Here is a 27532-nt window from a genome sequence, read left to right as displayed (position 1 = left end):
AAAAATTGAATTAATAAATAAACCAGAGTTTATTTTAAGGAAAAAACCCAATAAAATAGATGAATAATTAGTTAATTTGATTTTTAAAAAAAGAGAGAAGAAAACAAAATCACTTTTATCAAAAAATGAAGTGCAAATCTACTATTGGTGAAGATGAAATTAAATCAATTACAAGGAGATATTTTGTCCAATTATATGCCAATAAACTTAGCAATTTAAGTAAATGAAAAAATATTTACAAAAATATAAATTGCCTAGATGAGCAGAAGAAGAATTAGAATATCTAAATAAAACTGTTTTAGAAAAAAGGTCATTGGACAGGCCATCAGCACCAGGACTCGATGGATATACAAGTGAATTCTATCAAACATTTAAAGATTAATTAATTCCAATATTAAATAACTTTTTGGAATAATATGGAAAGATAGGATCCTTCCAAACTCCTTTTTTGAAACCAATATAACACTGATACCTAAACCAGGAAGGATAAAAACAGAGGAAGGAAATTATAGACCAATTTCATTAATGAATACGGACACGAAAATCCTAAAGAAAATACGAGGTAAAAGATTACAACAATATATTGCAAGGATCACATATTATGTCTCATTCTTTTCTCTTGTGAGGCAGTTGGGGTTAAGTGACTTGCACGGGGTCACACAGCTAGTTAAGTGTCAAGTGTCTGAGGCCAGATTTGAACTCAGGTCCTCCTGACTCCAAGCCTGGAGCTCTATCCACTTTGTCACCTAACATGATATATTATGACAAAGTGGGATTTATAACAGGAAGGCAAGGATGCTTTAACATAAGGAAAACTATCAACATGATTGATTATACAAATAGTAAAAGTTTAAAAATCATGTGATCACACCATTCTGTGGCAGGACCAGGTAAAAATATGGGATCTGAAACCACTGAGGAAAGAGTAAGGTTATTCTTACTGAAGGAATCAAATGAAGGCTGAATGATCTCACAGTTGGGATATTCCATAGGAGATTGTGTGTGCTGTATGGCATATATGCATGTTGAGTATGCATGCTGTGTGACATGTGTGTAGGGTGTGTGATATGTGTTTATGTGACATGATGTGTACCCTTCCCTTGCTTTGGTCTCATTAGGGTGTGCCCTGTCCTATAACACCCCTTTAATACCTGTTCTCATCAGGAACTGGGTCATCTAGAGTGAAAGAGAGATTGGAATTGAGAAAGTCACAGAAACATAGAAACACACAGACTCAAGGAGACTGAGACCTGGAGAAACAGGCTGGAAACAAGAGAGGATGCTGAGCCCCAGCCTTGACCTTTCCAGGGAGAGAAGCATTTGGCTCAACTGCTATGATGGTAGTGGGAGGGGGGTAGGGGAAAGGAGCATTAGCAGGGAATGGAGGGGGGTGTAGCTGAGCTGGAATCTTCTCTTTTTAGGGCTGGGGGAGGAGGAATGAGGCCTGAGGGAACCTGGTGGATCTAGCCTTACAGAAGAAGACAAGGTGGGGTAGCATGGTCCACAGAACCTTGAGGTTCTGACTCTGTGACCTTCATTTACATTACATTATGTTGATCCCTGACTCTACGCCTTCATTTACAAAGATTCGAAAGGAGAGGACAGGGAGACATGGGGCCCTACACTATGCTTTTCCTCTTCCCCTAGTCTTCAATAGAGGGCCAGTGACCATTTGTTGCAGTAGCCTTCTTCTGGGTTGTTGACACATGAAGACCTGGACCTGGCCCCCTGGGAAAAGGAGCCTCCAGCATGATAGGGGGTCCAAAGTGCACAGAGCATTGGGCCTAGAGTCAGAAAGATCTGAGTTCATATCTAGTCTCAGATACTTACTTGCTTTGGGACCCTGGGCAAGTCACTGAACCTCTGCCTGCCTCAGTTTCCTTAGGCGTAAAATGAGTATCATGACAGCACCTATGTCCCAGGGATATTGTGAGGATTTAGTGTGATGTAAGTAAAGCACTTAGCGCAGTGCCTGGTATAGTCCTGTTGTTCAGTCATGTGACTTTGCGATACCCTCTGGGGTTTTCTTGGCAAAGAAAATGGAGCGGTTTGCCCTTTCTTTGATGAATTTTACAGATGAGGAACCTGAGGCAAATGGTTAATTGACTTGCCGAAGTTCACACAGCTGGTGTCTCAGGCCAGATCTGACCTCAGTTCTTCCCATTCCAAGCTCTGGATCTCTAGCCTCTGCACCATCCAGGTGCCTGGCATAATAAATATTTGTTCATCACTTAGAGTTCAAACCCTAGGTACTAACATAAGGGATGGAAGAGGGAATCCCAGTTTCTCTGCCAGGGATGGGGAAGAGGACTGCAGCTGGGCCTGTGGCAAGAGGCTCGTTTCGAGGGCTCTCCAATATGAGCATCTTGTTTTTAGCCTCAGGATGACGTCTCTGGGCTGTTGGTGTGGGGGAGGTCTCTTGTTCCACTTCTCAACCCTTGTTCTTCCCCCAGGTCCCTCTGGAGAACCACCTTGAGGAGCTCCCTCCTTTTATCCTGTGGCTGCCCAAGAAGAAATAAATGACGGGGTTCGAGTTGCTGTTCACACAGACCAGGTGCTGATGGAGCCAGTTAGTCATGGGATCTAAGCCCAAGTGCCATATTGCACCTTCTATCCCTAGGGGCAGGACACAGAGCAGGAACACGAGGATGGTGTGCAGCACCACAAAGTAGAGCCTGGGGGGCTGCTGAAGTTGGGAGCTGCACTGGACCCTCAGCAGCATAGTCAGATTGGACCCTCACAGCACAAAAGTGAGGAGGGTGAACTACACGGCCTGGATGACGAAAAAGTCACTGGAGAAATGACCAGCAAGCATGTGAAAACAAAGCACGTAAACTTTTACCCGGAACGGGCTGGCCAGAACCCACAGTATAGCGCACACCGCTGCAGACGTGTGCTTGGGGCGGTGAAGGTCTATACCAGAAGGGGAAGAGCACGGCTAGACAGCGCTCGGTGCTGATCGCAGCCAGGAGGCTCAAAGAACACGACAAAACACTACTATGAATATTTAAAAAGAATAAAAATGTCCAGCAAACTTATTTATGGACATCAGACAGGAGCAACAGAGGAAGAGGGCCTCGGCCCCAGCCAGGCTGAGGATGTGGACGGAGAAGGGGCTTCCTGGGGAAGCGGAAGCCCAGGAGCCACAGGACGAGGCTGTTCCCCACCAGCCCAAGCCCGGCTATTTTCCATCCGGTCACCCCCCGAAATTCTATAGGAATCACAAGAACTTCTCTGCCATTTGCACTTCTCTCCGTTGCGCTGTCATGGCCATATTTCCGATGCCCAGGTGTGGGGGACACAGACACGTTGGTTGGTCCCAGCCCCAGGAAGTCCGGCTCCTCTGAGACGCACTGGGAACACGAAGACAATGAAGTGCATCAGGGACTTTTCTAGAGATTTGCTCCGGTCTCTATCTTCAAGAGTTAGAGCTTCCTATTCCACTCTCCTCGTCAGCTAGGTGGCGCCACAGTGCACAGCAGTGTGGACCTAGTCTTAGTAATAATTGAGTCAAAATCTCGTCTGACACTTACTAGTGAGAGAAATTATTTCACTCCTATTAATAACCAATTTTTCAATTAGTTTCCTATCTCCTCATTCAGAAACCCATTCCTTGCACGTTATTCAGTCCGCCTCTGAAGGCCATTGCTAATGGATGAGATTGCCCAAATCCTCAGGGTACAAGCTTTTCCTTCATGGGTGGGACCCCACTCAACTAGAAGACGTTACAAAAAGAATCTTATGTAGCTGTTATTCTTACCTCGCCACTGTTCATTGTTCACTGACCGGGAGAGACCGTTACCTTTGTCCAGATAGCTGGAGGCGGCTGAACCTCATCACACCCTCAGCAGGTGGAGCTGAAGGCTTTTGGCTCATTTCCATGGCCACCCCCTCATTGATAATGTTATCCAATCAGTGTTGATTTCCACCCTCAGGCATGCCCTCTCTTTCCAAAGACTTTTGAAGCATTCCATGCTCTCCTGGGGGCATCTTTGGCTTCCAGCCAGGGCAGTGACCTCAATCTATTATTTGCTAGTCATAGTTAATAAATTAGTTATTAATTACCCAGAAATTATGTCTTTTGAACTTTTCATTAGTCGCATTAGCTGTGTGACCCTGGACAAGTCACTTAACACCTCTCTCCCTCAGGTTCCTCAACTGTAAAATGAGGCCAATAACAGCACCAAGCTCACAGGGTTCTACAGAGGATCAAAAGAAGTAACATTTGTAAAGCATTTAACACTCTGCTTGGCACATAGTAGGCCTTTAGAAAAGCCTGTTTCATTTCCCTTTTTCCCTCTTTCTCCTGTCATGATGTGACAGTGAGATACAGAAATAAGTCTGGAGAAGAGCAGGGGGGCACCTACCTCTTCTTTCTTCTCTGACCACGTGGATGTGCTGGTCATCACCTTTAACTCACCCTTCATTCTTCTCTCTCTTCTGCTTTTTCTCTAGTATATGGGGGGTTGATTTTCTTCTACAACCTATGCTGACAGGCCTAAGGGTGGGCTGAACCACTTAATTCGATGCAACAGAGATTTATTTATTAATTTAATGTATGTAAGCAAGAATTTGTTTGTTTACTCTTTCATTAATTAATAAATTCATTCATCAATTTATTTCTTTATATTTTGAAATTTCTATTAATAACTTTTCCATTTACCTAACTTTTGTTGTTCTATATATTGTCTTCCAAGCAGAGTCATTTTTTTAAAATCAAAGAATTAAGAAGGGAAAAAATATTTCAGCACAACTAAGCGTCATACGAACTAAGTATGCCATACAGTTATTTATGGAGTATACTACACAGGGTTCCACATCCACAGACCTGTGGAAAGGAGGGACGGAAGGGCAGTTGTCTCTTTATCAGTTTTCTGCTCATTACATACCATTTTGATATACTGGGCCCAGGATAACTTTCACCACTGGGCTTGGTGCTGGGAATACAAAGACAGTGAAACTGCCCCTACCTTGAGGTGGCTGATATTCTACCGAGAGTGGGCAGAGGGGAGGAGGCTACAGCATCAGGTCCTCACCTCATGCCAAAGCAGGTAGTAGACCATTACAGAGCATGATTAACTGTAGGTGGCTGGATTGTTGGTTGCTATGGCTTCAGCTTGTCTTTCTTGACAAATGATATGCTCAAGGGACAAATGCTCATGAAAGGATGGCTCTGTTCATCCAGACTGAGAACAGGAGAAAATCAAGGAGATATGGGGTCCACTCCCTCTGAGCCAGAGCCTGGGCCTGGAGGATTGGGAACAAGAACTTTCACACCCTGGGGCTGTAGGGGCTTCTGAAGCACTCAAAACAAAACTCTCCCTTTGTCCCGGGGGCCATGTTATAAGTTATCTGAAGGTTGGGGGCTGCTCTTGCCTCTCAAGGAAAAAGAAAACATCAGAACACAGCAGCAGAAACTTTTGTGACTCCTCATACCCACACTGACCAGTTTTCTAGCTGTTCACACTAATGGAATCAATGTAAATGGATAAAGAAAAGGTTAAACTCACAGAGGAATCTTTAGCAGATCCAAGGATGGCAAAGAATTACAAGGAAAGGCCCCAGATTAAGACCTTCCCTTTTTCTCTTTGGTGAGGCAATTGGGGGTTATGTGTCTGAGGTCAGATTTGAACTCAGGTTCTCCTGAATCCAGGGCCAGTGCTCTATCCACTGCACCACCTAGCTGCCTTCCCTTCCCTTTTACTCTCCAGCTCCCTGCTGACTGCTGTGCCTGGTCCTGCTGCTGATGCCTGTACCTGTCCTTCTCAGGAATCTCCTGGTCAGACACTGGGGCCTGAGGGATGGGACACGGGCAGGATTCAGGACAGTTCCTCTCTTACCCTTATATTGCCCTCCCTCTTCTCCCAATTATATAAGCATAGGAGCAGAGACTTTTTATTTGCTTTCAGGTTTCATGGGTGTGGATTTGCCAAACTTTGGCCTCAGAAGATGAACTTCACAAAGACTTCAAGTCCAGATAAACCTTCCTAAATAGTGTGTCTCTGGTAAAGACTTCAATTCTCTCCAATCACCTGTCTGCCTACAAGGGCATTAGGGCAATTACTATTGGATTAGTGCGGCCCATTATCCCCCATTCACTGGTCTTTGCCATCATCCTTGGGTACTTATCAGTCATAATTCCTGCAATTTAAGGAAGAAATGTCACCTGTGGGCCACCTGGTTCATTACCTCCATTCCTAGCTCTCACAAAACTTTTCAGAAAGTGAAGGTGTATTTTCTCCTGTTGACTCAGCTTTCCACGGAAAATTGAGAAGAACCTCAGACATCCCTAGATTCCTGGTGGGTATGGGGATGAGGCTTCGATTGGTAGGAATCCTGATTTTAAGGTGCTTATAGGGAAAAAAGTATATACATGCACACACACATACCTACCTATATACTTATTCATTCACAAAATATACAATACTATATATATATGAATACAGATATACATTCAATATAATATATATTCATACACACTTACATGCATACATACATTTCTACTTATATCAGGTGGAGCTGAAGGCTTTTGGCCCATTTCCATGGCCTGGGATTCGTGAATAAATTTTGGGGTTCTATGAACTTTAATGGGGAAAAATATCTTTGTTTTCAATAACCCCTAACAGAATTTGAGTATTTCCTTCAATTATAAGAAAATTATTCTGAAAAGAGGAGTCCATAGACAACTGAAAATACTAATGATACAGATGTACATGTATGTTCACATATAAGCATGTATCTCTACACATGGCCATGTACAACTACAGAAGTATTATTTACACAGACGCACACACACAGGTATGTATACAGGCATGCATTCCTGAATATACACACCCACATACTACGCACTTGCCTCTATCACCGTCTCTCTTTCAGGCTTGGTCAGTCATAGCCAACCATAGAAGCTGCCCCTTGTCCTCTCCCTCTCTTTAGGGCCTCTCTCCTCGTTCTCCTGTCCTGATCTTTCCACCATCTTTAAGGAAGGGTCCCCAGTGACAGAGAGCTAGGCTAATAAAGTCTGCTATTGGCTCGGTCCCTCAGTCATGTGGTGATCAATCACACTGGATTCCTGGGAAACCTGCTTGCCAGGTGCGTCATGATATAGTGAAGAGAGTGGTGTCCTTGGTCCTAGAAGAGATGTGGGTTTGAATCATGCCCCAGCACTGCATTTCTGTGTGCCTTTGGCAAGTCACTTTCCTTGTCTTAGCCTCAGTTTGCTCTTCAGTCAAATGGAGGTCCATCTATCAAGAAACATTTTGTAAAGCACCTACTAAGAGTCAGGAACTCTGCTAGTTGCTGGGGATAAAGAGACAACACAGAAAGCATTTTCTACTCTCAAAGAACCTACCCAAGAGTCAAGAGTAGATGTTTAAAACTATGTATATAAACATGGCCCAGAGGTGGCATGGATAGATATGGTCTGAAGTCAAGTCCACATCTACAGAGAGTAGGAGATGGACCATCCTCAGACTGCCTGCCAAGCTAGCTGGAGGTGTGGGGAAGACAGGCAGTTTCTAAGTCCTTAGAGACTGGCAAGTTTCTCCTTCAGCCTCAGAAAATGAGTATTGATGAAATTACTTCTACTGTTAGCTTCTGAGTCAGAATGGACTACACATTCGAAGGGCCCATTGCAGGGGAGGAGACAGAGACAGAGAGACAGAGAGAGAGGGAGAGGGAGAGGGAGGGAGAGAGAGAGAGAGTGAGAGAGACAGAGACAGAGACAGAGAGAGAGAGAGACAAACAGAGACAGACAGAGACAGACAGAGAGAGACAGAGACAGACACATACATACACAGAGACAGAACGAGAGACAGAGACAGAGATAGAGAGACAGAAAATCAAGTGCTCTCTCTGGCCTGAATTGTACCACTGTCTGTGCTCTAAGGAATGGGCCCATTTTAAAATATGTAAAGTGCACATTTAGGGCAAGTGCTTCTTCCTAGTTACAATTATTACTTGCTAAAAATGTTTTACAACTCTTTACCCAACTGCTCTTCAGAAACTCTCTGTAAAATGGGGATCATGAAGCACCCACCTCCCAGGGATATTGTGAGGATTAAATGAGACATTTGTGAAGTGCTTGGTACACTGCCTGGCATATAGTAGGTGCTTAATAAATGCTTCTTCATCACTTAAGAGTTCAAACCGTAGGCACCAACATAAGGAGTGTGTGTGTGTGTATGTGTGTGTGAGAAATCACTTCTTAAGGAGGTGGGAAGGTGCTGCCTCTGTTTTTGGGCAGGGGGCTCATTTCATGGGCTCAGTGTCTGAGCATCTTGTTCTTAGCCTCAGGGTGACATCTCTAGGGTGCTGGTGTGGGGAGGGTCCCTTGAGTCACCCTCCCACTCTTGCTCATCCCCCAGGGCCCTCTGCAAGACCACCCTGAGGAGCTCCTTCCTCCTTTTATGCCTTTGGCTGCCCAGGAAGAAGTAAATGAAGGGGTTCATGCTGCTGTTCACACAGGCCAGGATCATAGGAAGCCAAAGAGGCTTGAACACTGTGCCAAAGAGCAGCATGATAATTTCAATCCCAGGGGCCAGACCACAGAGCAGAAACACGAGGACCGTGAGCAGGACCAGGAGGTAGAGCCTGGGGGCTGCTGGCGCTGGGAACTACACTGGACCCTCAGCAGCAGAGTCAGGCTGGATGTGCACAGCACACACGTGAGGAGGAAGAACCAAATGACCAGGACTCTGGGGACTGCATCACACAGATTGGCATTATACCAAGAAAGACAAAAGAGAAAATGTGATAGCCACAGAAGACTGGCCAGAGCCCAGAGGACAGCACACACCACAGCAGATGTGTGCTTGGAGCGGTGACATCTGTACCAGATGGGGAAGAGCACGGCTAGACAATGCTCAGTGCTGACCGCGGCCAGGAAGCTCAGGCCCACAGTGTAGGATATGGATGTGACATAAAGCAGGCCCATGACCAAAAGTCTCAGATACCCAAGGAATCCGTGGATGGAGAGCACAAACTGTCCACAAAGGAAGAGGGCATTGGCCCCGGCCAGGTTGAGGATGTAGACGGAGAAGGGGTTCCTGGGGATGCGGAAGCCCAGGAACCACAGGACAAGGCTGTTCCCCACCAGCCCAACACTGACTATGACCAGAGAAAGTATTCGCACCCACTCAACTAAATCAAATTCTCCAGGTACCTCAGTCCCAAAAAAATCTCTTCTCATTTTGGATTGTCTCATTTGCATTGTCATCAACATATTTCCACAGCCCAGGTGCAGGGGACACAGCCATGGTGGTTGATCCCAGCCACAGGAAGCCTGGCTCCTCTCAGATGCTCTGGGGACACGAAACCAAAGAAGGGCATCAGCGACTTCTCTAGAGATTTACTCCCCTCTCTGATGTCAAGAGTTAGAGCTTCATCCACCCCATTTCCTCTCTAGGCTGCAGTTAGATGAGCCCTGAACCTAGAGTAAGAAATGAGTTTAAATCTAGTCTCAAACACTAGCTGTGTGACCTTGGACAAGTCACCTACCTTCTGTCTGCCTCAGATTCCTCAGCTGTAAAATGACCACTAACACGTTTTTGTTATTCTGTTGTTTTTTAACTTGTGTTGACTGTTCTTGAGCTCATTTGGGATTTTCTAGGCAAAGACACTGGAGTGGCTTGCCATTTACTTCTCCAGCTAATTTTACAGATGAAAAATTGAGGTAAACTAGTGAAGTGACTTGCCCAGGGTCACACAGCTAGTGTCTGAGGCCAGATTTGAACTCAAAAAGATGTATCTTCCTGACTCCAGGCCTAGCACTCTACCCACATCACCACCTACCTGTGCCAACTATGTGCCCACTTCATAGTAGGTGCTTAATAAATTCTTGTTCTGTTCTCCTCCTTCATCCTTTCTTCTGTCATGGTGTGAGCGTGGGGCATAGAGATGGTCCTCTTAGAGATGTCAGAGGGCACACTTGCCTCTCCTTTCTTCTCTGACCACACTGCAACCCACCTTTCCTTTTCCTCTCTCTTCCACTCTTTCTTCACACTGTAGAAGGGTATATGGAGCTAGGCTACCTTCTACAACCCATGTGGCAGGCCTAAAGGTGGGGTGAACCATTTAATTCAATGCCACAGACATACATTTAAAAATTTATGTATGTATGTATGTATGCATGCATTTATTTCACAAATGTGTTTATTAATTCATAAATTCATTAAATCATTTATTTATTAATATCTAAAAATTTCTATCAATAAATTTTTCTTTCGCATTATTTTTATTGTTCAACTTACCGTCCCCCAACCAGAGTCAATTTTTTAAACCAAAGAATAAAACAAAAAAAGAGAAAAAAGTCCTTTACCACAACTAACCATCATATGAACTAAGTCCAACAGTGTACTACATAGTGTATGACATCCATAGTCACTCACCTCTGGGAAGGAGGGAAGGAAGTGCAAGAAGCTCTTTATTGGTTTTCTGTGCCAAACTGCTATATACTCTTGCTTAACAATTACTGTTTCAGGATACTGGGCCCAGATAAATTTGCACCCCTGGGCTTGGGGCTGGGAATACAGAGACAATGAAACCGCCCCTGCCCTGAAGTAGCTGATGTTCTACTGAGGGTGGGCAGAGGGGAGGAGCATGCAGCAGCAGGTGCTCACCTCTGCCAAACCAGGTAATTGACCAGCACAGAACATGGCCAACTGCAGGTGTCAGGACTGCTGATTACTATACCTCCAGCTCCTCTTTATTGACAAATGATGTGCTTTAGTGACAACTGTCTGTGAAAGGGTGGGTCTGTTCATCCAGACTGAGAATAGGAGAAAATCAAGGCATTATGGGGTCCACGCCCCCTGAGCCAGAGCCTGGGGCTGGAGGATAGGGAACAAGAACTTTCACATCCCCGGGCTATAGAGGATTCTGAAGCACTTCAAACAAAACTCTCCCTCCCTGCTGGGGGCCATATGAAAAAGTGTCTGAAGGTTGGGGGCTGCTCCTTGCCTCCAAGGGAAAAAGAAAGCATCAGAAAACAGCAGCAGAGACTTCTGTGGCCCACTATTTCCCAAACTGACCAGTTTTCCAGCTGTGCACATTGAAGCCATCAATGTAAATGTATGAAGAAAGAATTAAACTCACACAGAAATCTTGAGTAGATCCAAGGATGACAAAGAATTACCAGGCCCCAGATGGAGAACTTTCCTTTGTCCTCTCCAAGTTCCTGATGACTGCTGTGCCTGGTCCTGCTGCTGATACTTGTACCTGTCCTTCTCAGGAATCTCCTGGCCAGACACTGGGGCCCAAGGGGTGGGATAGGGGCAGGATTCAGTACAGTTCCTCTCTTACCCTTATATTGCCCTCCCTCTTCTCCGAATTACATGGGCCCAGGAAAAGAGATTTTCCATTTGCTTTCAGGCACCAAAGGTGAGGATTTCCTAAATACTGGCCTCAGGAGATGAATTCCCCAAAACCTTCAAGTCCAGCAAAGCTTCCTAAATGGTGTTTCTTTGGTAAAGACTTTGATGCTCTCTAACCACCAGCCAGTACATAAGGGCATTAGAGAAATTATTGTTGGATTGGTCTGATCCATTATCTACAATCTACTGGTCTTTCCATTTTCTTTGCATAGTTATCAGTCATGGTTCCTGCAACTTAGAGAAGAAATATCCCCTGTGGGCCCCCTGGCTCATTAGCTCACTTTCTAGCTCTTGAAGAACTTTTCTGAAAGTGAAATTGGGCATTCTCCTGTTGGCTCAGCTGTCTGTGGAAATCCAAGAGCCTCAAATTTCCCTAGAATACAGGTGGGTATTGGTGTGAGGCTTGGACGGGCAGGAGCCCTGGATTTTAAGGTTGTAATGAGGAAGAAAAGTATATACACTTACGAAGACATACACACACACACACGTATATATGTATACATACATGTACACTTATTTATTCACAAAATGGACAATACAGTATGCAAATATGAACATATAGGAATTCACACATATATATGTATACAATATAATATACATATTCATTCCCACTTACATGCATACATATATTTCTATTTGTGCCAGGCACTCTTAACCTAGGGTCCATGAATAGTTTGAGGATGTTCTATGAACTTGGAGGGAGGGAAATTATCCTTATTTTAACTGCCTAATTGAATTTCAGTATTTCTTTCAATTATTAAGAAATTATTCTTAAGAGGAGAAGTCCATAGGCATCATTAGCTCACAGAAAATATTCATAACGCAAATATTCACATGTACATTTATAGGTAAACATGTTTATGTACACTTATCCACACAACACTAGTAATATTGTTTATAAACATGCCACACATGTGTACACACATATGTATTGCTGAATATATGTATTCATGTATGTATCACAATCTCTCTTGCAGGCGAACAGAGATAATGATTCTGGGTCAGTCATAACCAACAGCACACACTGCCTCTGGTCCTCTCACTCTCTGTAGGGTCTCAGGTCTTGTCCTTATCTTTCCTTCCTTCACAACATCATCTTTAGGCAGGGATCCCCAGTGACAGAGAGATGGGGTGACTGTTTCTCAGTCATTTGGGATTCATAGGACTGTATTCATGGGAAATACACTTACAAGGCACATCATGATATAATTCATATAGCGGTATGCTTAATCCCAGAAGAGGATTGGGCTTGCCCCGACACTGCATTTCTCAATGATTATAGAAAAGTCACTCTCCTTGCCTTAGCCTCACTTTACTCTGCAGTCAAATGGAAGTCCATCAAGCAGTAGGATTTTGTGCAGCACCTACTAGGAGCCAGGAACTCTGCTTGTTGCTGGGGATAAAGAGAGAAAACATGAAGCAATTTTTCTCCTCAAAGAGTTTAGAGGTAATGAAAACATGTATATAGGTATGTTTAGAATGATGCATACATAGGCTATAAATATGTGTGAGTTGTGTAAATATATAGACATGGCTGACAGGTGGCATGGATAGATATGATCTGAGGTTAAGTCCACATCTGCAGAGAGCAGGAGATGGGCCATCCTCACACTGCCTGTGTACAACAAAGACCAATAGTGAATATCAGGTAAGTCATTTGTCTCAGCAAAAGCCAACAGAAATCAGAGAAGTTCTACAGATCAGAATGCAGCAAGGAATGGCCTAGAGTCAGTGATCTTTTCTATTCAGAGAGAGATTGGGTCTCAGTTCCAATCAGGGGATAGAGTTTGCTCACCTAGGGGAAATATACTCTTAGTAGTCTCTAGGGCTATAAGGCTTGGAATTCAAGAAACACGATGGGCCAGGTTTTCATACCAGTTTCTAGCTAGAAGGGCCTCAGTGTGCCCTTCAATCTCTATCTTTAACTACCATCCTGGAGGTCTCTATTGACCTGTTTCCAATCATCTCATGTTAGTCTCTCATGATAAGTATGAAATATCATGGCCAGCATTCTCTCATCAATTGAGGGCCAAGTGTTTCTTTGAATATGCTACACACAGCACACAACATAGGCCTGTCTTTTGGAGGGACCATTTAAGAGGGTTTTATGTTGAAACTAGATACAAGACAATATTAGGGTGGAAGGCAGTAAGAATTGGAGGATAACTCAGGCAGCCAGGGTTTGCTTGAACTGAGCCTTGAAGGACATGAGAGATTCTGAGGCATGGACCTGGGGAGAGAGTGCATTCCAGGCCTTGGGGAGGGCACCATGAATGCACGGGTGAGAGTGCTAGACATGATAAGAACCAACAGGAAGTAATCCTGGCCATGAGTATAGAGAGGAGAGGTGATTGATAAAGCTTGTTCTGTCTTTGTTAGGAATAGCTATTAATCCCAAACACAGAAGTTCCTATTGGATCCTGGTCACGAAAGGGAACCATTGGAGTTAATTGAAATTTGAGCGTGATGTGTGCAGATCTGTTTTATAGAAAAACACATTTGGGTGCTGAAGGCCTGACCTCTGATTGTGACTGTTTGAAGACAGAGAGATGGGATATAAATTAGTGATGTTGTGGAGGTAGGAACAACAAGACTTGGAAATAGTTTGAATATACAGAGTAAGTGAGATTGAAGAGTCCAAGATGGCCCCAGAGTTTTCTGTCTGGTCTTTCCCAATCCAGGCCTGCTGCCTCATGCTGCATTTCTTCCTAATCCTTAGATACTTCTTGATTTCCTACCTCTATCTGTTGTTTTAGGAATGGCAGACTCAGAAGCAACAATTCCCTTGAGAGTTTCCTTTTCTCATACTTGTACCAATTTATTGTATTGGGTGAGACCTCCTTCCTTTCCCACTCATAAATGATGTGTAATATCTATTGATGGAGGACAAAGGCTTATTTTTAACATTGCTCTTCCATGGATGAGAGAAATAAGTTAGAGATTGAACTGGTCAGGTGTTACTGCTGGTGTGGCAGCTAGATGGTACTGTGGGTAGAGTGCTGGGCCTGGGCTTAGGAAGACCTGCCTGAGTTCAAATCTAGTCTCCGACACTTCCTGGTTGACCTTACACAAGTCACTTAACCTCTGTCTCAGTTTCCTCAATTGTAACATGGGGATTATAATGTTATCTATTTCCCAGGATTGTTGCGTGGATCAAACAAGATAAAATTTATGAAGTACTTAGCTCAGTGCCTAGGACATAGTAGGTGCATAATGAATGTTTATTTCCATTCTCTCTCCTCATTCTCTCTGTCCCTTTCACCCAGTGTGTAGATCAAAGAGCAATTATTTAATTTGAGAAGGGAAATAGTATTTTTAAAAAAAATTTCAGTTATATATGTATACACACATACACATATATGTTGAGAGAGAGAAAGACAGACAGAGAGAAAGAGAGACAGAGAGAGAGGAAAAGGGAAAGAGAATAAATACTAATATAGTGCCTATTATGTGCCAGGCACTATGCTAAAGATTTTACAAATATTATTCCACTCGATCCTAACCACACCCGTGTAAGGTAGGTGCCATTATTATCATTATTTTATAGTTGGCAAATTGAGGCAGGAAGAGTTTTAGTGACTTGTCCAGAGTCCCCTAGCTAGAATCTGTGGTTGGATTTGAACTCAGGTCTTTTTGACTCTAGTCCCAGTGCTCTATCCCCTGTAGTACCTAGTTGCTTAGATAAGTAGGTAGATCTAGAAAGATTCCCATTTTAAGAAACAGTGAGACCATTGGATGGATGCCCCTCTCTTCTTCCACTGGACATGAATGAAGCCCATTTGTTGTAACAAAATGCCTTGTCAAGAGCAACCTGGAATTATGCCCAAAGAGTTATTAAACTATCTATACCCTTTGACCCAGCAATACCACTACTCGGTCAATTTCCCAAGATGATGAGGGAAAAAGGAAAAGAACCTACATATTCTAAAACGTTTATAGCAGCTCTCTTTGTGGTGGCAAAGAACTGGAAATGTCAAAAACGTCCATTGATTGGGTAATGGCTGAACAAGTTGTGCCACATGATTGTGATGGAATACTACTGTGAAATGGTGAGAAAACATGGAAAGACTTGTACAAAATAATGAGAAGTGAAATGAGCAGAACCGAGAGACCACTGTATGCAGTAACAGCACTATTGTTTTAAGAATGACTTTGAGTGAATAAGTTATTTTGACTGTTACAAATACCCAAATTAACTATAAATAATGTATGAAGAAACATACTTTCTGAATCCAGAGAAATAACTGATAAATAGAAGTATGTATTGAATAATTTTACATACACACACATGTGTATGTATGTACGTAGGTATGCATGTATGTATTGTCAACTTGAAAGTCTGGTTAAAAGAGGCAAACAAGCTAGGTGATATATATTTATATACTGTTTATTCCCTTAAGCTAGCAGAATACATGTATACATCAGAGGCAGAAAATAATTCTGACTCAAAGATAAGCAGGGTGAGGAAGACTTTTTATATACTTAAAGCAATCCCTACTTAGGGTGTCTGCATCATCTAAAATTATGGTCTTCATATGTGTTTAACCAAAACATGAGAAAGGAATTTTCTTAATTGGATACAATAAGATAGAAGAAGTGTTAAAAGTGTCAATTGAAATTATAGACCCAGGATGCCTGTGCTTCTTCTATCATTTAACATGACATAACATAACATAACATAGCATATATCCATAAAATACCAAGAAAAGAAAAGTCCCATTATTTAAGATAGTGTCTGGTTCAAGGCGCCTTGTCCTTGGTACTCATAAAAAGAAAAATGCTTCTGGTCAGCTTCATTTGGCCTTGTAGCTGCTGACACAGGAAGGGGCATTTTGGGTTTACTCAGAGAGCACAGCAAAGCATGTCTGTTACGCCAGAATGTGCAAAGCATTATGGTAGGTTAAGATCAAAATGGCTCAGAACAGATTGGGGAGGGGTCCACTATGTATATATATATATATGGCTAATGGTAGCCATCTCTAGGGCAGGAGATGGGGAGGGAAGAAAAATAAATGTAATAAGTTTGTTGTATATTTGAAAGGAATAGCAGGTTGTACATAGTAGATTGGCAGTTTTGTGTATGATGGTCTTTCTTTTTTTTATTGTACTATGTTATGAAGATTCTTGTTTTATTCCATAAGTTAAAAACAAAATGAAAACAACAACAACAAACTGCTTTATCCAGGGAGAGATCTTTCCAAAGATTCTTTTCTTGGAGGTAATTACCCTACTCATGACTTAGGATAATAGGAAGGAAATTTTTCAACTCTAAGTATCCATTAAGTGCTAATGAGAGGACTCTCTGGCTTCCTTGATCCAAGCCCTTATTCAACACTTAGACATACAGAGAGGTGTTACCTGCATCCCAAAACGAATGACTCTTCTGGCTGTAGAAGGATACAATTCAATGGTGGTGATTTGCCACAATTTTTTTGGTCTGAGTTACCCAACCAGGATTTCCTCCAGAAACCACTGACTCAGGCCATCTTGGGTATTAAGAAAGCAAAGGGGCCTTAGTCCCCATGGGAAGATGCGGCCTAGCAATACAGGGATCACAGGACAAGCTTTAGTTAACGTGATCAAAAACAAAACAAGAAACAGACACAATGTAGAGGACAGAAAAGATTTGTATTTGAATCCATACATGGTCATGACAGCTCCCTTGGTCATCAATGGCCTCCACTCTCTCCAGGCACCAATAGAATCTTCAAAGTGATGTCAAACTGAAGCAGAAACTGATGCCTGAGAGTCACATACTGACTTAGAAAAACAGAAATTTAACATTGTTTAGGTTGTGTTGTGTTTTTATTTATTTTGTTCAACATTTCCTGATGACAATTTAATCAGGTTTGGACCATGCAGCCCTGGGCCCTGGGGCTGTATGTCTAACCCCTCTGAAAGATGCCTCCACTCTGCTGGTGGAGATGGAATTAGGCCAAGAACATTTATCATAGTACTGATAACAGTAGCTGACATCTAGAGAGGCTTTTCAAGTCTGTGCAGAAATTTCCTTCTCTTCTTAAATGCCAGAGAAGTCTGGGTATGGAGTGGCTCTAGGTATTTTCTGTGGTAAGAGCTGGGCTTACATGCAGAGTCTCTTCATGCCACATCTGACTGCCTCTTCCCAAAGCAGAGATGAGGAGCTATAGGGTATGGGGACTCTCTCATTCATCCCCCTGAGTCACACACACACAAATCCCTGAACAAATCTCGTCTTGTCCTCAATCTGAAATGCTTTTGGAGGTGATCAGAGCACGCTGGTGTCCTTTTTTTGGTAATTGTGTTGCTGTTTGTCCTTAGTTCTCAAAGAGGACCATGACATCAGGGAGGTGATGCCCTGACATGTAAGTGAATTGGATTTAAGTGAGGCAGTGTTCTGCAAAGTCATCTCCCTCACTTTATCCTCCAGAGCCATCTGAGTGCAGGGGCCAGATATGGATCAGGAAAACAGAAGATGACCCAGGATGCAGTGGGGAACCTTGGCCATTTCAAGCTGAGGTCTTTAACAGGTCTCAGTCTGACTGAGGCAGCGTCCATTCAGTGATTTGTTTCTGTTTTGGTTCCAAACCCTGAGGGTCTTCCCTTCCCTGATTTATTTTTTAAAGAGGGCGTTCTTTGCCTCATTTCTTGTTAAGCCTTAATCACTGAATGGGCACAGCCTCAGTCAAACTGAGACCTGTTGAAGACCTTAGCTTGAGAAGACCAAGGGCCCCCACTGCATCCTGGGCCAGTAACAGTTGTCCTCATCCATATCTGGCCACTGGAAGCAGATGGCTCCAGAGGAGAAAGTGAGGCTAGGGACTGTGCACAGCCCTGCCTCACTTAAATCCAAGTCACTGGTTGACAATTCACTGCAATGTTAAACATTCAGCTTCAGGCAAGTTGTCATCCTTGTGCCCAGCTTACCTTTGTGCTGCATCATAAGGCCATTTTACTTAAGTTTCCTCAGACATGGAGAAGATCTGGTCCCCATCCCATCCCCATGGTCTTCCCTGAGTAGGATTAAACAGGCCAATTTGGATAAAGTGGGGATAACTGGAAAAAAAAAACAACCTCCACCTTCTAAATATTTTTTGTCTGGTAATGAGGCTGCCACACCCCAAGTCTGTTTGGGGTCCAGTCCTTGTCTTCCTTTAGACCATGATCATTGGAAAGCTTGGTGGGAGGATCTTCAGCAAATAGGGGCATGATGTTATATCAGAGAGAAATATTTGATGAGGTCTATGATGCACATGAGCTACAGTGAAAATTCTCAGCTGAAAAGCTGACTCACCAATATGTCATGAAATCACTCATATTAAATGATACTTGCATTCATGAAAAAGAATGATGAAATACCAAATTATTCCTGAAAAGATACTGAAAATGATTTTTTTTCTTTTTAGGCAATTGGGGTTAAGTGACTTGTCCATGGTCACACAGCTAGTAAGAGTCAAGTGTCTGAGGCTGAATTTGAACTCAGGTCTTCCTGACTCCAGGGACAGTACTCTATTTACTGCCCCACCTAGCTGTCCCTAAATGAAATATTTATAAAGTGATTAGTACAGCGCCTGGCATGCAGCAGGTACTTAATAAATGATTAAGTAAATAAATAAATTACTTAGAGTTCAAACCCCAGGCACCAATATAGAGGATTGTGGGGAAATTCTGGTTCCACTTGCAGGTGGGAGGCGGCTACAGCTGGGCCTGCGGCAGAGGACTCATCTCATGGGCTTCCATGTCTCTCAGCGTCTTGTTCTTAGCCTCAGGAAGAAGTCTTCGAGCTGTTGGTATGGGGGGTATGGCCTTTTCTCCACCTCCAATTCCTGCTCATCCCCCAAGGCCCTCTGGAAGACCACCCTCAGGGGCTTCCTCCCCCTTCTATGCCTTCTGCTGCTCAGGTAGTAGCAAATGAAGGCATTTGCACTGCTGTTCACAGAGGCCAGGAGCAGACGGAACCAATTAGGTGCGGTATCTAAACCCAAACGGCTGTATTACACCTTTGATCCCCATGGAAAGGCCACAAAGCAGGAACACGAGGATCGTGAGCAGGACCAGGAGGTAAAGCCTGGCAGGCTGCTGGCCCTGGGAGCTGCACTGGACCCTCAGCTGCAGCGTCAGGCTGCACAGCACAAAAATGAGGAGGAGGAGCCATACAGGATGATGAAGAAGTCAGGACAGAAACACTTATTGTAGATAGAAACACAACAGATATAATTTGCTGTGCATAGCAGCCCCGCTAGAGCCCAGAGGACAGCACACACAGAGGGAGGTGTGCTTGGGGCAGCATGATAGGTACCAGACTGGGAAGAGGATGAATGGACAGTGCTCAGTGCTGATTGAAGCCAGGAGGCTCAGGCCCCCACGGCAGTACATGAATGTGATATAGGTCACTCCTACATACATGACAGAATAATTAAAATACCCAACAAATCCCTGGATGAGGAGCAAAAAGAGGCTGCAACATTAGAGGGTATGGGCCCCAGCCAGACTGAGGATGTAGAAGGAGAAGGGGTTCCTCTGGGTATGGGAGCCCAGGAGCCACAGAACAATGCCAACCCAACTATGACAATGAGCAGAGTGAGGACATACATCCAGTCACTTAAGCCAAGTTTTCCAGGTGTCTCAGCACCAGGAACTAAAGTCCCATCTGCTCTTCTCTCAGTGGAGTTATCATGGCCATGTTCCCACTGCCCAGGTGTAGGGGACACAGCCATGGTGGTTGGTCTCAGCCCCAGGAAGCTCCTTTCTGATGTCCTGGGGATGCAAAGTCAAGCAAATGCATCAAGGACTTTTCCAGAGATTTACTTGTCTCTCTAACTTCAAAAGGCAGAGCTAGATGGCACAGTGCATAGAGTACCTGGCTTGGAGTCAGGAAGACTCATGTTCCTGAGTTCAAATCTGGCCTCAGATACTTACTATCTATGTGACCCTGGGCTGTTTGCCTCATTTCTTCTTCTGTAACATGAGCTGAGCAGGAAATGGTGAAACCACTCCTGTATCTCTGCTAAGAAAATCACAAATGGGTTCATGAAGGTATGGACATCACTGAAAAGACTGAACAACAATAACTTCAGGTCTTCCCCACTTCCTCTCTCTTGGGGGCAGCTAGGTGGCACCACAGAACAGTGGGCCTAGAGTAAGAAATGAGTTCAAATTTCATGTCAGATGCTGACTAGCTGTGTGACCCTAGACAAGTCACTTAACATCTGTTAAGCTTCTCAGTTGTAAAATGGGGCTAATAGCAGCACCTACCTCACAGGGTTCTTCAATTAAATGTGACAATACGTACAAAGTATTTAACACAGTACCTGGCACATGGTAGGAGCTTAATAAATGCTAGTTTAATTCTTTGCTTTCCCCTTTCTCCTGTGATAGGGGGGTATAGAAAGGAGGTTCCTGGAGGTGACTGGCAATGCACTTGCCTCCTCTTTTCTCTGATCAGGCTGCAGTCCACATTTCATTTCCTTCTCTTTTCACCTCTTTGTTTAGACCGTAGAAGAGTACCTGGGGGCTTGCCTTTCTTGTATGACTCTGGTAGACCAAACTAAAGGTGGGCTGATCCATTTAATTCAATGTAACAGACATGTATTTATTAATTTGTGGATGTATGCATGCATTTATTTATTCATTTACTTTTTTATTTATTCATGAACTCATTTATTCTTTTATTCACATTTTAAAAATTTCTATCAATATTTTTTCTTTTAAATCACTTATTGTTCAATGGCATATCCCCCCATTCAGAGTCCAGTTTTTTATTTTTTTTAATTAATTTTTTTTTTTTGCTGAGGCAATCAGGGTTAAGTGACTTGCCCAGTGTCACACAGCTAGTAAGTGATATATGTCTGAGTCTAGATTTGAACTCAGGTCCTCCTGACTCCAAGGCTGGAGCTCTATCCACTTCACCACCTAGCTGCCCTAAGAGTCCAGTTTTTTAAATGAAACAATAAAATTGAAAGAGAAAAATACTTCAGTATGACCAGCCATCATATGAATTGAGTCAAACAGTATACATACCCAGAGTCACTCTGTGGAAAGAAGGGAAGGACATGCAATAATCTTTTTTTATTATTTTTCTGTACCAAACTGCAGCAAGTATGTGCTCAATACTTACTATTTTGAGATACTGGAGCAAGAATAATTTTCACCATTAGGCTTTATGCTGGGAATAGAAAGACAATGAAACTGTCCCTGCCATGTGGTAGCAGATATTCTACTGAGAGTGGGCAGAGGGGAAGAGAATGCATCACCAGGGCTTCACCTCCTGCCAAACCAGAAACATGACCAGTACACAACATGACTAACTGCTGGTGTCAGGATTGTTGATTTCCTTAGCTTCAGCTTTTTAATATTTTTTATATTATCCTTCCTGTTGGTGTCCATTGGAACCACATAGAAGAACATACAGGAAATGCTGATGGCTTGAGGATTTTATTGATTATCTCTCACAGTAGCCAAAGCTATGCTGAATGGATTTGTTCCACATATAGAGCTCAAAACAAACTCTCCTCTAGGTTACATATCATTGACATCAAAATGGATTATTTTACATTCAAAGTTTAATTCCTATTTGGAAATTTCCCTCCATCCTATTTTTACTCACTATTGCCCTTCTACCCACCCCATTAAGAGTCTCACCCTTATGACCTCCCAACCCTCCTAAAGCTTAATCTATATAGCCTCCTAAAAGTCCCTCCCTTTTTCTGTCCCCTCATCTTCTTATTTCTTTATAAATTTAGAGGACTTTTAATAGCCTTTTATATCTTTCCTTTTTTTTGTTACATGAAATTTTTTTTTTACTGTGACAATGACGTCAGACAATTCTTATGATCCCAGTCTTTCCTTCTTGCCTTTGTACAAGACCAGAAGAGAAACATTTGCAATTTTTATGACCTTGAATCAGACTCCAGGAATATCATCAACAGCATGACCTTTTTGCCTGAGTCCAGCAACCAAAATTTTATCATTTTCCTCATTAAAATTCAAGCAGCCATCATTGGGAACAAAGGCAGTGATTTTTTTTTTTTTCTGTTGTTAATCAGCTGGGATCACGTACAGTTCCTGGTGGCAAAATCCCTTTTACATGAGATGCTTCCCCAAATTGGTTGGCCTTCAAGGCAGTGCCCAAATGAGCTTTCTTGTACTGTTTGTCATGCCACTTTTGGTCTCTTCTGTGGCTTCAGAGCTTTCTTGTAGTATGAAGACCATAGCACTTATCCACACTGCCACCATCCAGGCTGAGAGAAAAGAGAGATATCTTTCCTTCTTTAACCCAGATCCCATAAAAGTAAGGTTCCAGCACTACCAGTCCTCTAACGCTACCTATTTTCTCTATATCATGTCTTCCTTTCATGACCCATTTTTATGAGATAATTGCTCCTTTTTACTTTTTCCTACCCTATTTTGTTTTTCAGAATCACCCATCATACTCAACTCAGCCCCAAACTTTCTTTCAAACCACTCTAGTAATGATGACAGTCTTAAGAACGCTGACAAAATTTTCATACTTAAGGAGTAAACTGTTTGACCTTAATGAGTCTTTATAATTAATCTTTAATGTTTTCCATACATTTCTTTTGGATCTTCCTTATCAATTGTCCCATTTCATTCTATCTTTTTTGTAATAAATACCTCAAAGTTGTTTAGTTCATTAAATTTCCATTTTTTAAAAAAAGTAAGGATTATACTCAATTTTGCTAGGTAAGTTAAAATGGAAAATGGATAGCAAAATGGTTCAAAAACCAGAATCCAAAAATATGTTGTTTAGAAGAAACACATTTAAAAATGGAGATACATACCCAGTTAAAATGGAGGGTGGGCATAGAATTTATTGTGCTTTACTTGATGCAAAAAAGGCAAGGGTAGCAATCACGATCTCAGACAAAGTTAAGGCTAAAATAGATTTAATTAAAAGACATAAGCAAGGTAACTATATTTTCATAAAAGATACTATCAACAATGGAGCAATATCAATACTTAACTTATATGCACCAAATACAATAGCATCTAAATTTTAAAAAAAGTTAAATGAATTAGAGGTTAAGAGAGATGGTGGTACTGAAATAGTGGGGCACTTTAATATTCCTGTCTCAGAACTTGATAAATCTAACCAAAAATAAATAAGAAACACATTAAGGAAATGAATCAAATCTTAGATAAAGTAGACATGATGCATATCTGGAGAGAAGGGAATGGAAAAAGAAATGCACATTTTTTTCTGAGCAATTTATGGTACCTTTACAAAGACTGACCATATATTAAGGCATAAAAATGTTACAGTTAAAATCAGAAAATCATAAATATTAAAAGAATCTCTTTTAAAGCAAATTCAATAAAATTATATTTAATAAGGGACTACAGAAACATAGATTAAAAACTAATTGGAGATTAAACAACCCAATCTTAAAGAATGAATGGGTTTAAGAACAAGTCATAGAAACAATAATTTCATTAAAGAAAATGCCAAATACTGAGACAACATACCAAGACCTATGAAATACAGTAGAAGCAAGAGTTAGAAGAAAATTTATATCTCTAAATACATCAATAAAATAAAGAGAGGACCAACGAATGGGGTATGAAATTAAAAAAAAAACCAGAAAAAGAACAAATTAAAAATCCCCAATTAAACTCTTACTTGATAATCCTAAAATTTAAAATGAGATTTATCACATTAGTTGTAAAAAGTCCATTGAATTAATAAATAAAACTAAGAATTGATTTTAAGAAAAAACTAATAAAGTAGATAAATAATTGGTTAATTTGATTAAAAAATGGAGAATAAAACCAAATCACTAGTATGAAAAAGGAAAAGTGTGAATCTACCACTGATGAAAATATTTTGCCCAATTATATGACAACAAATTTAACAATTTAAGTGAAATGAAGAATATTTTAAATATATAAATTGCATGGATTTTTAGCAGAAGAGGAAATAGAGTATGTAAATATGCCTATTTTAGAAAACAGAAATTGAGCAGGCCATAAATGAGCTTCCTAAGAAAAAGCACCAGGACTAGACAGATTTACAAGTGAATCTTATCAAACATTTAAAGAGCACGTAATTCCAATATTAAATAAATTATTTGGAATAAGAGGCAAAGAAGGGATCTCACCAAACTCCTTTGATGAAACAAATATGATACTTATAACTAAACCAGGAAGAGTAAAAACAGAAAGAAAATTATAGACTAATTTCATTAATGAATATGGATGCACAAATCCTAAATAAAACACTAGCTAAAAGATCACAGAAATATATTACAAAGATCATACGTTATGACCGAGTGGGATTCATACCAGGAAGGCAGGGATGGTTTAACATAAGGAAAACTATCAACATGATTAATTATATAAATAATAAAAGTTTTTTAAAATCACATGATCACACCCAGGTACATGAATATGTGACCTGAAATATGGGACCTGAAATCATTGAGGAAAGAGTAAGGTCATTGTCACTGGAGGAATCAAATGAAGGCTGAATGATCTCTCACAGTCATGATATTTCACAGATCAGTGTTTGATGCATGTGTGTGTGTACTCAGTATGCATGTCGTGTGACATGTGTGGTTTGTGTGTGATGTGCATGTGTGTCAGATGATGTGTCCCCTTCCCCTGATTTGGTCTCATTAGGGTGCACCCTTTCATATAACTCCCCTACAAGACCTACCCTCATGAGGAACTGGGTCATGCAGAGTGAAAGAGATTGGAATTGAGAAAGTCACAGAAACAGAAACATAGAGACTCAGAGAAACTGAGACCTGGAGAAACAGACTGGAAACAAGAGAGGATGCTGAGCCCCAACCTTGACCTTTCAAGGGAGAGAAGCATTTGGCTCAACTCTTACGATGGGAGTGGGAGGGGGTAAGGGAAAGGAGCACCAGCAGGGAAGGGAGGGGGACATGGCTGAGCTGGGATCTCCTCTTTTTAGGGCAGGGGGAGGGGGAATGAGGCCTGAGGGAACTTGGTGTATCAAGCCTGAGAGAAGAAGACAAGGTGGGGGAGCTTGGCCCCATGGACACATGAGGTCCTGGACTTGACTAGGTGAAGAAGCTTACAGCGTGCTAGGGAGCTCCAAAGTGCACAGAGCATTGTGCCTGGAGTCAGGAAGATGCTAATTTAAATCCAATTTCAGATATTTGCTTGTTTTGGGGCCCTGGGCAAGTCACTGAACCTCTGCCTGCCTCAATTTACTCAAGTGTAAAATGTGGATCATGATAGCACCCACCTCCCAGGGATATTGTGAGGATTTAGTGAGATATAAGTAAAGCACTTAGCGCAGTGCCTGGCATAGTCTTCTTGTTCAGTCATGTGACTGTTTGTGACCCCATCTGGGGTTTTCTTGGCAAAGATACTGGAGTGGTTTTACATTTTTTTTTTCCTGGAAGGTTTTACAGATGAAGAAACTGAGGCAAACAGAGTTAAGTGACTTGCCCAGGGTCACACAGCTGGTGTCTCAGGCCAGATCTGACATCAATTCTTCCCATTCCAGGCCATGGAGCTCTTTCATTTTTACTACCCAGCTGCCTGGTATGGTAGGCCCTTAATAAAAGCTTGTTCATCACTTAAGTTCAAACCTTAGCCACAAACCTAAGGGATGGAGGGGGAATCCTGGCTTCCCTCCAGGGAGGTGGGAAGGGGGCTGCAGCTGGTCCTGGGGCAAGAGCTCATTTCCAGGGATGACAAGTCTGAGCATCTTGTTTTCAGTCTCAGGATGATGTCTCCGGACTGTTGGTGTGGGGGGTATCCCTTGTCTCACCTCCCACCTCCTGCTCATCCCCCATGGCCCTCTGCAGGACCACCCTGAGGGGCTCCCTCCCTCTTCTATGCCTTCGGCTCCCCAGGAAGAAGTAAATGAAAGGGTTTGCACTGCTGTTCACACAGGTCAGGAGCTGATTGAGCCAAGAAGGCATGAAACCCAAGCCCAAGCTCCATATTATATGTTCCATCCCCAGGGGCAGGGCAAAGAGCAGGAACACGAGGACAGTGAGGAGGACCAGGAGGTAGAGCCTGGGGGGCTGCTTGTGTTGGGAGCTGCACTGGACCCTCAGCAGCAGAGTCAGGCTGGACACACACAGCAGACACGTGAGAAGGAAGAACCACACTACCTGGATGAAGAAGAGCCCCTCACAGAAATGGTCAGCAAGCCTATAAAAACAAAGTACATAAGCTATTACCCAGAACAGGCTGGTCAGAGCCCAGAGGACAGTGCACACCGCAGCAGATGTGTGCTTGGGGCGGTGACATCGGTACCAGATGGGGAAGAGCACGGCTAGACAGCGCTCGGTGCTGATCGAAGCCAGGAGGCTCAGGCCCATGGTATAGAACATATGTCTGAGGTACTTCACTACCTTGTCCATGGAAGAATAATGCAATTTATGTATGGAGTACAGAAAGGAGCAACAGAGGAAGAGGGCATCGGCCCCGGCCAAGTTAAGGATGTAGACTGAGAAGGGATTCCTGGGGATACGGAAGCCCAGAAGCCACAGGACGATGCTGTTCCCCACTAGCCCAACTATAGCAATGAGCATAGTGAGGATCTCCATCCAGTCATCCAAATAAAAATTTCCGGGTTCCATAAGAACTAAACTCTCATTTGCACTTCTCTCTGTTGAGTTGTCATGAACATATTCCAGATGCTCAGGTGTGGGGGACACAGCCATGGTGGTTGGTCCTAGCCCCAGGGAGCCCAGCTTCTCTCAGACACCCTGGGGATACAAAGACAATGAAGTGCCCTCAGGGACTTTTCCAGAGATCTACTCCCATCTTACCTTCAAGAGTCAGAGCCTCCTCTTCCCTACTTTCTCTAAGGTGCAGCTAGGTGGTTCCATAATGCACAGTCATGGGCCTAGAGTAAGAAATGACTTAAAATTTGGTCTCAGACGTCACAGTGAGAGAAATGATTATTTCACCCATATTAATAACCAATTATTCAATTAGGATTAAGGCTTTCTCCAAGTTCCTCATTCAGAAAACAGCCCCCTGTAGGTTCGTCAGTCAGTCTCTAAAGGGCATTACTGATGGATGAGGTTGCCCAAATCCTCTGGGTACATGTTTCTTGATCGTGAGTGGGACCCCACTCCCTATCCTTGCCCTAATCCCACACAACTAGAAGATCTTACAGAAAGAGTCTTACATAGCTGCTATTCTCACCCCCACCATTGCTCCCTGCTCATTGA

The 27532-nt window shown here is 42.7% G+C and overlaps 2 protein-coding genes and 1 pseudogene across 2 annotated transcripts; all 3 read right to left on the bottom strand.

Moving 5' to 3' along the window:
• Positions 1 to 2378: 2378 nt before the first annotated feature.
• LOC110197159 (mas-related G-protein coupled receptor member X1-like) lies at positions 2379 to 3380 on the bottom strand (annotated as a pseudogene).
• A 4908-nt stretch (positions 3381 to 8288) lies between these two features.
• LOC110197158 (mas-related G-protein coupled receptor member X1-like) lies at positions 8289 to 9187 on the bottom strand. The gene is given in 2 exon segments (XM_020970836.1): positions 8289 to 8590; positions 8593 to 9187. Coding segments are annotated over 2 exon segments (897 nt in total).
• A 16875-nt stretch (positions 9188 to 26062) lies between these two features.
• On the bottom strand, positions 26063 to 27016 carry LOC110197156 (mas-related G-protein coupled receptor member X1-like). The gene has a single exon (XM_020970834.1). It carries the CDS (start codon positions 27014 to 27016, stop codon positions 26063 to 26065), a length of 954 nt encoding a protein of 317 aa, XP_020826493.1.
• Positions 27017 to 27532: the final 516 nt, after the last annotated feature.

Source organism: Phascolarctos cinereus, unplaced genomic scaffold (genome assembly GCF_003287225.1).
Source record: "Phascolarctos cinereus isolate Bilbo 61053 unplaced genomic scaffold, phaCin_HiC Scaffold_9;HRSCAF=440, whole genome shotgun sequence".
NCBI classification, from domain to species: domain Eukaryota; kingdom Metazoa; phylum Chordata; class Mammalia; order Diprotodontia; family Phascolarctidae; genus Phascolarctos; species Phascolarctos cinereus.
The sequence above is the reverse complement of the archived record's forward strand: the minus strand, read 5'-3'. Positions and strand labels throughout refer to the sequence as shown.